Source organism: Anopheles aquasalis, chromosome 3 (genome assembly GCF_943734665.1).
Source record: "Anopheles aquasalis chromosome 3, idAnoAquaMG_Q_19, whole genome shotgun sequence".
NCBI classification, from domain to species: Eukaryota; Metazoa; Arthropoda; class Insecta; order Diptera; family Culicidae; genus Anopheles; species Anopheles aquasalis.
In genome coordinates, this window is record NC_064878.1 from 54,466,049 (window position 1) to 54,478,548 (window position 12,500).

The window sequence follows — 12,500 nt, forward strand, 5'->3', positions numbered from 1 at the left end:
TCGTCTTCCATTTTGCTTTTGAGATTCAACGAGTCGTGCAATGATATTTTGGTAAATCAGAACGCAACGTAGTCTGTTGCCAACAGTTAAACTACCTTTTTCGTAAAATTTATCAGAAAAGTCTACAAAAAATGTTCAAAGAGAAAGAAAACTCATTAACGTAGGGGCTACAGACTGAAGGCAAACAAATTGCAAGACAGCGCCAGGCCAGGTCAGCGGATGGCAAGTTATTCAAAGTCACTGCAACGGGAGATCACCTGTTTGATCCTCATCAAGCTGCCATGTCGGCGTGCTAGCGTCAGCATTGGCGTCACCTAGGTCTATCAGTGTCAACCACCACCGGTGGTGTTGATCCTGCTGTCGATCTTCACCCCAATACACACGCGCTCTCTTATCGCCACCAACCCAATCCAGCCAGCTTCTCGCGCATGTTCTGTACGATCTCTCGATGCTCTTTCTTCGCTTTGACGAACGAATTAACATAAACATCGGCACGAAATGGTGGAATCCGGCCAATGGCCTACCCCCATTCCTTCGTATAACCCGAACCGCACGTTAGTCGATCGGTCAGCCGGTCATTTTCCCCGATCACACCCTAACAACCCCCCGTGGCCGGTACCTTCCTACTTCCTACACATCCTGCGCGTGTGTAGCGGAAAGCGGGAATGCGAGGGAAGGAGCGCACAGCGGCCAAGAGAAGCGTGGAGCGCCCGGCGTGAACGACGAAATTTTTCGGTTTCTTCGGACGTAATTTTAGAATCTATATTTTTCGCTCACGGTCGCGACGAGGCGGCCTCGGGCTGGCTTCTCAGTCGTACTTTATAGTTGCCCGTGGACGGACGGATCGAAAGACGGACGGATCAGCCCATAAACCACCCCTTCCGAAGGGGTAACCGACGACGACGACGAAGACGTTCCCATTTCGCGAACGGTCCTCCAATCGAATCGAAATCGCGTGTGCCACTGTTCCGGAATCGAAACCGTTTCGGAATTGATTCAGTTTTCCCGGAATTCGCTACTCCGGGCCCATCTGTTGGTGGCCGGTTCTTCTGTGTGCCCTCTCTGTCTGTGTGTGTCTTTCGTTTGCATAACTTTATGCGCTCGCGCGCTTGCGGCGCCCTGTGATCGTTAGCTCGCAGTGACCGTGACCGTTTTTCGCGCTATTGCGGTAAGTTCGAGCGAAAATTTCTGGCTCCCTTCGCTCAACCGCAAGCTGTGTGTCTGTGTTGTGTGTGTTCGTTCGAATAAATATGCCAAATGGTGTAGAATACCTACTAGAATCTCTCTCTCTCTCTCTCTCTCTCTCTCTCTCTCTATCTCTCTCTGTGTAATTGCACTGTTTGGCTCAAGATCGCGGAGGAGGAATTGAGAAGGAATGTTTGAAAATCGTGTGTCCGCTAGTGTGTTTGTTTGGTGAAAAGAAGAAAAAGAAGAAGAAAACGAAAAGGTTTCTTCAAATGAGCAATCAAATCGCATTCGAAATCTCTCCCAAAAGCACCATCATGTGTTTGTCCGCGTGTGTCGTTCGGTGTGTGCCCTCTGTGTGTCCCATTTCTCACGCTCGCGCAAAGTATTGCATAATCGTTCATATCAGTGCTAAGGGGGGGGGGCCTTCCTCTGGGTCGGGTTCACCGGGAATGGGGCGCCGTTTTTTTTTTTTGAGGATCCGCCTTTACGAAAACCATTTGCCTTTGGCGTTAGTCGGACCACCGCCACCCATGCCTGCGAGTGATGAAAGGCTTCGTTTTATTTTTGACTGTGCCCGCCAACGCCACCACCGTCGCCGCCGCCGCCGCCGCCGCTACCTGTCCTGTGATTGTTTTGCGCTTGAAACAGCGAACAACGAAAAATCCGTAAAATCCGTAATCCCGATTCTGCGCGCCGGTTGTTGCGTTGGCTGATGTAAAGTGAAAATTGCGAAAAATTGTCAGACTGCGATAGCCAAAGCAGTCGGCAACGGCTCTCGACGGTGACGTCGACCAAACCCAAGGGGTGGATGAGGAATGATGCGCTAGAGCGCTTCTAAAACTGGACATGATTTAATCTCACCCCATCACGGGACTGGTTTGCGTGGCTGGCGAGGGCGTACTGTGGTAGGAGCAGAATAAATGACCGAAAAGAGTCCAAAAATGAGACCCTTTGAACTCGTGGAACCTTCCAGAGAGCGAGCGATCTAGAGAACGAAGCCATGGAGCACTTCGTATATCAAAGCGAAAGAGTCCAGTGAACCGGCTCCAGGATGCTTCTTGATTCGCCACTTTAATCGCTCGATGACGTTTAGGACTAGGCAGGTTGATAGCACACTTGGCCTGACCAAAGGGCACGCTTTCTTCCGAACGGTCTTTGCACGTTAGAAGTTTAATTACATTCGCAGTTCATGCGGTGTACATGCGAGGTGGATTTTATTTATAACAAACCACAGGAAACCAACACACGGACCGTGTCAGCACCCAAAACCCAGAAAGCGGTCATCAAAAACACGGGGCCATGGTCGGAACGGGAAGCAAACTACGTTACCGCCGCGTCTACCGGGATCATCATCAGCCGTTAACTCGTACTACTCGAGAGGATTGCAACCAATGTTCACAGACGATGTTCTAAATCACTGGCGGAGAACATGCGTAAATCAATTTCAGTATTCGTAGCACAAGAGAAGCAGTAGAAGCAGCAGTAGCATCTTCTTCGCGTAAGCAACTTTCCCCTCGTGCGAATCCCGCCGCTTTAAATATGATTAAATGTTGTGCAAACCGTGGATCAACAAACAAGATCGATTCCACGGCTTTCGTGGCGAGGTGAAACTGTAGAAGATTCTAAAAATATTGATTGCCAGTCGTTGGTGGCAGGCCTATCCAGAGGGAGCTAAACGATTGCTCGCGGTCCGCAGCCAGGCGCCTCCATTGCTTGGTGGATTTTTTACACGACTATTTGACATGGCGGATTTTTTGCAAACCGTATTTTAAAACATGTTTTTGAAGACATCATAATTATATAATTAATAATATGCTAGCTTAGAAATGGAAACAAAAAGACACAGATGAACGATCGGCCCATGGCGGTCCTTCATCGAACAAACGTCACGGCAAAGAGCACTGTTCCACATTTGCAAGGTCTCTTGGTGTGGGTTTTTTTCGGCCACTAGCTTTTTCATGGCCAACAGACTCCGGTCACCTCGCGCGAGCGCGTGTGGAAGGTCATCCAGGATGAGCGCGAGGGGTCTCAGCATCACCGGCCGTGGTGTTCTAGATTCTCCACCCACCAAAAATCGCACCAGAATTACCTCATGGTGTATTTTTTCACCCTCCGTCTGTCTATTTTTTTGCTCCTTTTGCCACGACTCTGTGTGTGTCTCGCCGTCCATGCTCTGCGATCCGCCCACAGCAAGGTTGCCCAATGCCAAAAAGGCCCAAAGTGACTAACGCAATCTGTGCTGCTGCGGCGCGGTTGGAACGGAACGAAAAAACGGTCGTTTCGGAAATCTGTGTGACTAACTGACCTAGTAGCTTCGAGGTGTGTTACATCTCTGGCCATCCGTTGCGCACCCTTTCTAAACCAGGGCCAGAGAATGAGGTGAACCGATGAGACGGTCTCTTCCAACGGTGGGCGTGTGTATGCGTCGCCAGCGTAGCGATCATGGTCACGAACGAATGTTGTTTTTGCGTCCTCTTCATGGTAGTATATTGGAGATCTTTTTAATTTAAAAAAAAAAGCGTTGCTGGGGCATTTTGCCAACTCCATTGCACGCGTTTGCAGTAATTGCTAATAAATGTACCCTTGGCCTTTATTTGGCCACAGATAGACGTCAGTTGAGAGAATTTAGTTTAATGGAGTTGATTTAATCAACTTTACTGCACGAAATGGATAAGGAACTTCCTTTTCCAAAAACCTCCATTAATTACGAGAAGCTCAACTGTTCCGCTTCGATCAATTGGCTGTCCAACTGTTCACTCATCCATTTATCAATCGAACTATTTATAAAATGTCCATCCGCATGCGGGCACCCAATCTTTCGGTTGCTCCAAATCGTTCCAACGAAACACGAACGCAACCGGGCCACAACTGAGGCCACCGCACATAAACCATTCAAGTGACAATCTCGCGGCACGGGTCGTGGTGGAGCAAAATGTATTTCTAGACGTCGAACGCCGTACACTAAACACACACCGGATGCTCTCGGGAGCAGTCGGAATCGGAATGGAATAGAAGGAAGAAAGTGACCGTCGTGACGCACGATCGTTAGTGATTGAATGGCAGAGCAGAGTATATTTTCTGTGAGAAAAGAAGCAAACGTGTTATCGTGAAAAAATCGTGTGTTTGTGTGCGAGTGCCTCTGTGTGCGATTATTAAAGCAAGCGAAACGGTTCTCTGTTTTTTTTCTCTCTCTCCTTCCCGTGCATCCTGCAGGAGCTCTCGGCGAAAATCGACGACGATAAGAGCCTGATCGAGCATCTGAAACTACCGATCCAGCGCATCAACGACTACAAGCTCCTCTTCAAGGTAAGCGACAGCGACAGCTAGGCGACGGCGTAGTGTTCGGTGACACCATCATCCACCCATCCGCCACCATCCATCTAACTCGACTGCAACTAACCACAGCTGTGCGAGAATGGCGCCAAAGGAAGCAAGCAAGCAAGCAAGCAAGCAAGCGAGCGAGCGAGCGATCAATCACTCGCTATCAATCAGAAGAACCGAGCTGACACGCTCTTCACTAACACAGACACACAAGCAAATACACTAGCACGCACACAACACTTTCACAACGCGCCAAGGTTAAGCGAAAAAAGGCAAACGTCCACGGCCATCATATGATCGCGCATAGGAGGGATGCCAGTGCCAGGCCTACATTCCTACGCTAAATGTTGAATCTGTTTTGGAGCACGCTACCGATGGCCACCCCTTAACTAGCGCCAACGGACGACCGCTCCACGATTTACCTTCGATCTGTTTTTCCGAGCAAACGCCAGTCGCTCGCGGCTTCATCGTAGTGGCGGTTCACGCAACAAGGAAAACAACTACGAGCAGTTCATATGCGTATGCCGTTGCTATTAATAGCTTGTTTGGACAGAAAATAACCTTGCTGATAGGTTCACATTTTTACGGCAAAAAAACTCAACCTCCAAACCGACCACTGGATCGGTGGAAGGGGCGATCGTAGATAAATTGTGGCCTGCCTATTTTTTACCTAGATTCCGAACTTATGCCAAGTTCATGTTTATTTTGGTGTACGATCGCACCTTCGTTGAACACCGCGTTTCTATATCTTCGCTAGCTTTCCCGACAGACTTTGTACTGTCTTTGGACGGTCGTGGGTTTACTGTGGACCGAAACATCGTCATTTGGTTGCATTATATCAATAAATCAAAGAAAAGCCATTTTTATGAAGCCGTATGATACGAAATGATGTAGCTCCGTTGCCTTAACCCCCGATGATGGAGGCGCCAGGTAGCTGGTAAAATAAAAAGGAAAAAAATCCCTCTTTCCCTCGTCATGGGGGAACCAAATGTTGTCACATGATTTTTAATGTGATCATTAACAATTGTGCAAGTTTTGATGATAATCGGTTCATAATTTGCGGAGTAAACTATGTTTTTAACAATAAATTGTTCGAGAGGCCTATGAAAGTAAAGCGCGGAGGGATTCCAACCACGCCAATGGCCCTCTCAGGCCCCTCAAGATAGATAGATAGATAGTAGAATAAAAAGCATACGGTATGGGTACTAGATGGACAGAGCATCCGTGACAGTTACGTCATAAAGTAACGTGCAGATGCCGGCGCAATATCGCCTTCCTCAACAAGTGGGCGACGCATGAGCAAACAAAACGCATTCGAAGTGGTGCGTAATCTATGAACCTTGACGTAATACGTAAACAATGGCCTAGACCGTTAAAAGCACTTGTTTTTGCAGCTGTCTCTAGCGCATGACGACAATGCAGTGACGGATTACCTTTGGAATTCCACCCAAAAAAAAAACTGCTCCAAATAACTCTATCTGCACCACACTGGACTACAAAGATAGATCGCTTTCGCGCTGCGCTTCATGCAAACCATAACCCCCCCAAAACACCTACTGTTTGGCTATTCCGGGCGCAAAACACACCTCCATGAGATTGGATCACATTAGCATCACAAAACCAAATCGCACGAAACACCAAAGCGGCAACACCTTCGGCACCAATACACTGAAAGCAGGGAAGCAAATTCGGACATCCGCATCCGGAGGGATTAACCAGCAGAAAGTGAGCAAAAAGACGTGGCCAAACTACGCGGGCAAGGATGGACATGAGGCACCATAAACATCATACTCTCTACACACGCATCTATGTTTAAACACGAGCCCCGGGGGTGCAGGTGCGGACACCTGTTGTTGAGCCAAAGCCAAAGCAACAACGACAACAACAACAAGAGAAGAAAAAAAACTCCCACAACTGTACTCACACCACACTGTTTGTAAATTCGCCCCGCACTGATTCGCACCAAACAGGAGCTGCTCAAGTACTCGACCGCGCTCGGTGAGAATGTGCTCGACATCCAGAAGGCGCTCGAGCTGATGCTCTCGGTACCGAGCCGAGCGGCGAACAACAAGTTTCTCGAGAATATCGAAGGATTCAGAGGTATGCAACGCGGCACGCGGGCTTCCTGGGCATTGAACTAATCACTGTTTCGTACCCGCTCGTGTGTGCGTGTCACACCGTTTTGTACCCCTCCCTCCTACCAGGCAACCTGCAAAAGCTTGGCCGCGTACTAGCGCACGAGTACTTTGGCGTACGGGATAAGGAGAACAAGATCAAGGAGCGCTACCTGTTCCTCTTCAAGTCGCGCATCCTCATCACCAAAGTGAAGCGCCTGTCGAACGACAAATCGATCTTCATCCTCAAGGACATCGTGCGGCTGCCGGACTGTCAGCTGAAGGAGATCGACTCACGGGCGTTCGAGCTGCAACCGAAGGCCCACAAGGGTGACACGGTCCATCTGATCGCGTACTCGGAGGAAGCGAAGCAACGCTGGATCTACGAGATCGAAGAGTACGCCAACAACGCGGTCGCCCTGCAGGAGCACACCAGTGACGATCTGCGCATCGATCCGACGCAGACGAACATCGACGACACGATCATCAAGCTGCCGCAGCGCATCGAGGCGCACAAGACGGACGAAAACATCAAACCGTCCGACATCGCGGACAGTTACGTCGTCTTCAAGCACAAGACCAGCCGTGACGAGTCGCACCAGGCACTCCAGAAGATTCAGTACCTGCAGCAGCAACAGCAGCAGCAGCTACCGGCGCAACTGACCGATCTTGCTGCTGCCGCTGCCATCGCCACCGGTGAGCCGGAACCGGAAGCGGAAGAGAAATCGGCCTCGGTCCAGGAGCGGTTGGCTGCGTTCGAGGTGAAAAAGTCGGCCAAGAAACTCGATCTTACCCACACGAAGCAGGAAAGTGCGGCAGTGGTTCAATCGGCCACCACACACCAGGTCGTGCAGCAACATCAAACTCAGACCTCCGCCTCGTCGACGTCTTCATCGTCGTCATCAGTGGTGGTGAAACAGGAACAGCACCAGGAATCAACGCACCGTTCCTCCTCGACCGCAGTCAAGCGTCAACAGGAGGTACAGTTGGAGAGTGTTTCGAAGAGCAGCAAAGTGCGCGTTGAATCATCGACCACCAGTAGCACCACATCGTCGCTGGAATCGCTGTCCTTCTCGACGGAAGCTTCAACCGAAAGCCACCATTCTCAGCAGCAACAACAACAGCAGCTCATCGATCAGCAAACGAAGATCAAACAAATCGAATCGAAGTATGCTGCCCTGAAGCAGAAGCAGCTGGAACAGAAATCGGACGTTGTCGATGCCAAGTTCCAGATTGTAGAGTCCAAGTTTGCGGCACTCAAGCAGAAACAGGAACAGTTGCTACACGAGCAGCATACGCAAGTGACTACTACCACTTCCGGTGCACAGCAACAGCAGCAGCAATCTCAGCAGTCCAGCGCCGTTCAGCAGATTGAAGCGAAATATGCGGCTCAGAAGCAGGAAAGTGTTGTAGCCCAGAGCAGTGAGTCGGTGTCGAAGATTCAACAAATCGAATCCAAGTACGCCGCGCGCAAGTCCTCCCTCAGTGGCCCGTCGGCTGATGAACCGGTGAAGGCGGTGCAGCAGATTGAAGTGAAGCAAGCTTCCAGTCAGCAACAGCAAACGGTTGTGTCTGCCACTGCCAGTGAAAAGCCTGAAGAACCACTATCAAAGCTGCAACAGCTTGAGTCTAAATATACGGCCCACATTCAGCACGCCAAGGAATTGGTGAAGGAAACAGCGGAACTCACGCAAACCAGCGTCGAGCAGAAAGCGGAAGCGCAGGCGGAATCACCTTCCACTGAGTCGCTGTCCAAGATTCAACAGATTGAATCCAAATACGCCGCTCTTAAAGCTCGCCAGCAGCAACAGCTGCAAGAAATCAAGGCGGCAGAGGTGAAAACGGTGACATCCGCAGCGGTAGAGCAATCGACTACGCAGCAGCAGCAGCAGCAGGAGCAAACTGGATCGGAAGAAGGACAATCTAAGATCGCTCAGATTGAGGCAAAGTATGCGCTTCGCCGTCAGCAGTCTCACAGTGTCGATGAAACGGTGAAAGCTGCTACTACCGAATCCAAGCTTCCCGTACCAACGAAGAAGGAAGAAAAGGTATCGCAAACGGTCACCAATAAGGTCGAATCGGCACAGTCGCAGGCACAATCTAAGGCTGTCACTGCTACAGAAAAACAATCGACGGAAGTTAAGGTCGCGGAAACTAAAAAGTTTGCGGAAACAACCAAAACATCCCAAGCGCAAGAGGTTAAAGTGGAGAAAGTAAAAGCGGTTGAAAAGAAGATCCCAGAGCCGATCAAAATACCGGAACCATCGACAACGAACGAGAAGGGTCCTGACTCGCCTAAGAAATCCAAGAGACCAAAGTCTCCCAAATCACCGTCACCGAAGAAATCTGTTGAACCGTTCAAGGCCAAAGCGCAAGAATCGAAAAAGACCGAAGCAGAGAAACTGGTTGCTACCAAGCCAGTCGAGGCATCGGTAGTGACTGAGTCAGTGAAGCAAACAGTCACAGCGACAGAACAGAGTAAGACTACTGAGTCTAGCAAGGGCGTTGAAGCAACAAAGACTGTCTCAAAGCCGGTAGAAGCTCCGAAACCAGAGGCTACGAAGCCAACTGAACAGCCGAAGCCTGCTGTTCAAGCGAAGGCTGCTGAAACTCCTAAACCAATCGAACAACCAAAGGTTGCTGCGCCTGCAAAGCCCGCCGAACAACCTAAAGTTGCCGTACCAACTAAACCAGTCGAGCAGCCGAAGCCTGCTGTTCAAGCGAAGGCTGCTGAAATTCCTAAACCAATCGAACAACCAAAGGTTGCTGTTCCTGCAAAGGTTGTGGAGCCTGCAAAGCCCACCGAACAGCCGAAATCAACTGAGCAACCGAAGTCCGCTATCCCTACCAAGGTAGCTGAACCAGCGAAGCAAGCTGAGCAGCCGAAACCTGCTACACCAACGAAAGCAGCTGAACCTGCCAAGCCAACTGAGCAGCCGAAGCCTGCTGTTCAAGCGAAGGCTCCTGAAACTCCCAAACCAACCGAACAACCAAAGGTCACTACGCCTGCGAAGGTTGCTGAACCGTCAAAGCCAGCCGAGCAACCTAAGGTTTCCGTGCCAACTAAACCAGCCGAGCAGCCGAAGCCTGCTGTAACAACGAAAGTTGCTGAACCTGCTAAGCCAATTGAGCAGCCGAAACCTGCTGTATCAGCTAAAGCTACAGAGCAACCGAAACCTGCAGCTACAACTGCAAAGGTTGCGGAGCCTGCCAAACCAACCGAGCAACCGAAAGCACCAGCAAAGGCTTCAGAACCGGCAAAACTAGCAGAACAAGCAAAAACTATCGTACCAACTAAACCAGCAGAGCAACCAAAGCCTGCTACACCACCGAAAGCTGCCGAGCCCGCAAAACCAGCTGAACAGCCGAAGGCACCCGTTGCTCCAAAATCTGAACCACCCAAGGTCCCAGAGACCCCCGCGAAGCGACCGACCTCTCCCAAGAAGGCACCATCACCTAAGAAGACCACCCCACCGAAGGTAGACGAGCCTAAGAAGGTTCCGGAAAGCGTGGAAACCGTTAAAGCTCCATCCGAGCCACCGAAGAAGCCGCTAGAACAGGTAAAGACCCCGGAGCCCGTTTCCAAGCCCACGGAACCGCCAAAGTCCGTCGAGAAGAAGACGGACAGGGTGAAGACGACGGAACAGACGAGTGTCCAGAAGCGGGCGGAGGCGACGAAAAAGGTTGAGACTATCACTACAACCAAGAAAGGTAAGTGTCTCGCTGTTCCACGTCCCCCCCCCCCCTTTTTGCGCCATATGCTACGCTTTCTGCTTTATGCGCTTCTCTCATCGACTCACACTGCCATCCACCATACAAGTAAATGCGTAAATGTGTAAGCACAAGCAGGTCTACTATATTATCTTCCATTGAACTCCCTACATCCCCCCCTTATGCTACCGGTACCGCACGTCGCGCAACAGGTCACAGTACACCTGCGGCGGTGTCCGAGTTTGACGCTTCGCTCGAGTCGATAGTGGAGCAAAAGTCACGCGAGGAAGCTCTGAACCGTAAGATAGAAGAAATCTACGCCCGAGAAAAGGCCGCCCTTGCCGAGGCAAAGCGGTTCCGCGAGCTAGAGGAACAGGAGATCCGTCGCAAGTTCGAGCAACGCAGCGTTCGTGACCTCCAACAGACCCGCGAGACCGCTTCGGACTTTTTGCAGCAAATTCAGGCCACCAAAAACCTGGTGCAATCGGTGTTGGAAAACAGCACCGAACCGCGTGTACCGCAGATTACTAAAGCCACCACATCCGCTGGAAGTGATCAGAACAGCACCGGTAATAACCAACAACAATCTAGCGAAGGTTCCGATAACGATAACGGTTCCGCACCGCAAGAAGGGGACAATAACGGTGAGCAGCAGGCACCCGGTGCTGGAGGCAACTCGGGCGGGGACCGTTCAGGAGACGGCAGTGGAGACGAAGATCGTGACGATCGGAAGCGTCCCACACCACCACCGTTGCAGTTGCCAACGTTCTTCGATCCGCCCCCACCGCCCGTGTACCACGCGACGATCGAAGTGTTTATCAAAAAGGAACGTCCACCGCCACCACCACCACCAAAGATCACGCGCAAGCTCATCGTGAACACGGACGAACTCGAGCGCAAGACGCAAGCTTTCTTCGACGGGCAAATCAACGAACCCGATCCGGACTTTTCGATTGCCGCCGCCCAGCGGAAGCTCAAGGGCATCAAGCACATCTACAAGAAGGCGGACGAGACCGTGCTGTACGCGGAGGACACCATCATCAAGGCGGAACAGGGCGAGTTCGATAGTATCGTGATCCCGGAGCAGGAGGAAGACAAGCGGCCCCGTGAGCCAGCGTACGAGTATCAGTACACGGTCGAGGATCCGGTGACCGGTGCGAAGGTTTGTACGTCCGATCCGAACGTCGTACTCATCGAGCGGGAACTTAGAATGGATGAACAGTACGGTGGTACGCAGTCGCGGTACGGCTCATTGCGCTACTCATCGTCCCGCAGAAGTCACACCGAAGGTACATCTTCTCGCTCTCGTTCTCGCTCACTCGCTCGCTGTCTGTGTCGATGTGATTCAATGTGGTATCTTCTTCTTCCTCTGCATCCCATAAGCTGCACGTCGATGTAGAATGCGATACACCTTAGTGGCTCAACTTCGAAAACACCCTAAATTTGCTCACCAATCCAGTCCGGTGGTGGTGTTTGTGCTGATCTGATGTGATGTTGATCTTTGTTTCGCGTTTCGTTTCTGTAGCAAATTCTGTCCTCGTTGTCACTAATGGTTGGCTGGAGCTGTTGCTCTCTATCTTCTCTAGTTATCCTCTATTTCTATTTCTGATAAACATATTCTTAATTTTTAATACTAATTCTACTAACAGAACGATCATTTTCATCCTCACGGCAAGCACTCATTGATGATGATAGATGCTCGCTCTTGTCTCCCTCTCTCTTTCTCTCTCTTTTGACTGTTTTTTTATGTCGAAATTGGATTGCAACCAGAATCCGTTCTAATCTATTGCTTCTCTCTTTATCAATTTCTATTCTTTTTTTCCACTACTATCACTCGGCACAATCGGTGGTATACTGTCACAACAAAACACGCTACCTATAAAACAAACAAAAAACATAATGAATGTACTAATGGCCTGTGGCGCTTTCCAATGATTATCCGTATCCAACCGTAAATCCACAACACAAATCACACCCTCAACGAAAAAAAACCCCCTCTCTCCCCTCATCGACACAACCCCAAAACAGTGCAAGAGCGAGAGCTCGCGGCGATCGAGACAAGGCACGAAACCAAGATGTCGTCGACGAATACGAAGAAAATCCGTGTGCCGACCAACATTCGGCCGCGCTTCGTCAAACCAATCCGTGGTCTCAATGTTGAGCGTA

At 50.5% G+C, this 12,500-nt stretch overlaps 1 protein-coding gene across 8 annotated transcripts in view; it reads left to right on the forward strand.

Moving 5' to 3' along the window:
* The window catches only part of LOC126577445 (obscurin), a 58,075-nt gene that overhangs the window by 29,232 nt on the left and 16,343 nt on the right, over positions 1 to 12,500 (forward strand). For 4 of the 8 annotated variants that reach the window (XM_050239070.1, XM_050239077.1, XM_050239069.1 and 1 more), the window contains exons 9-13: positions 4,402 to 4,494; positions 6,480 to 6,609; positions 6,714 to 10,334; positions 10,547 to 11,623; positions 12,363 to 12,497. In XM_050239070.1, the coding sequence (XP_050095027.1) occupies positions 4,402 to 4,494; positions 6,480 to 6,609; positions 6,714 to 10,334; positions 10,547 to 11,623; positions 12,363 to 12,497 (5,056 nt within the window). Of the gene's footprint in view, positions 1 to 830; positions 1,169 to 4,248; positions 4,269 to 4,401; positions 4,495 to 6,479; positions 6,610 to 6,713; positions 10,335 to 10,546; positions 11,624 to 12,362; positions 12,498 to 12,500 lie in introns of those variants that run through there. The other 4 variants (XM_050239074.1, XM_050239072.1, XM_050239073.1 and 1 more) reach the window with 4 other exon arrangements.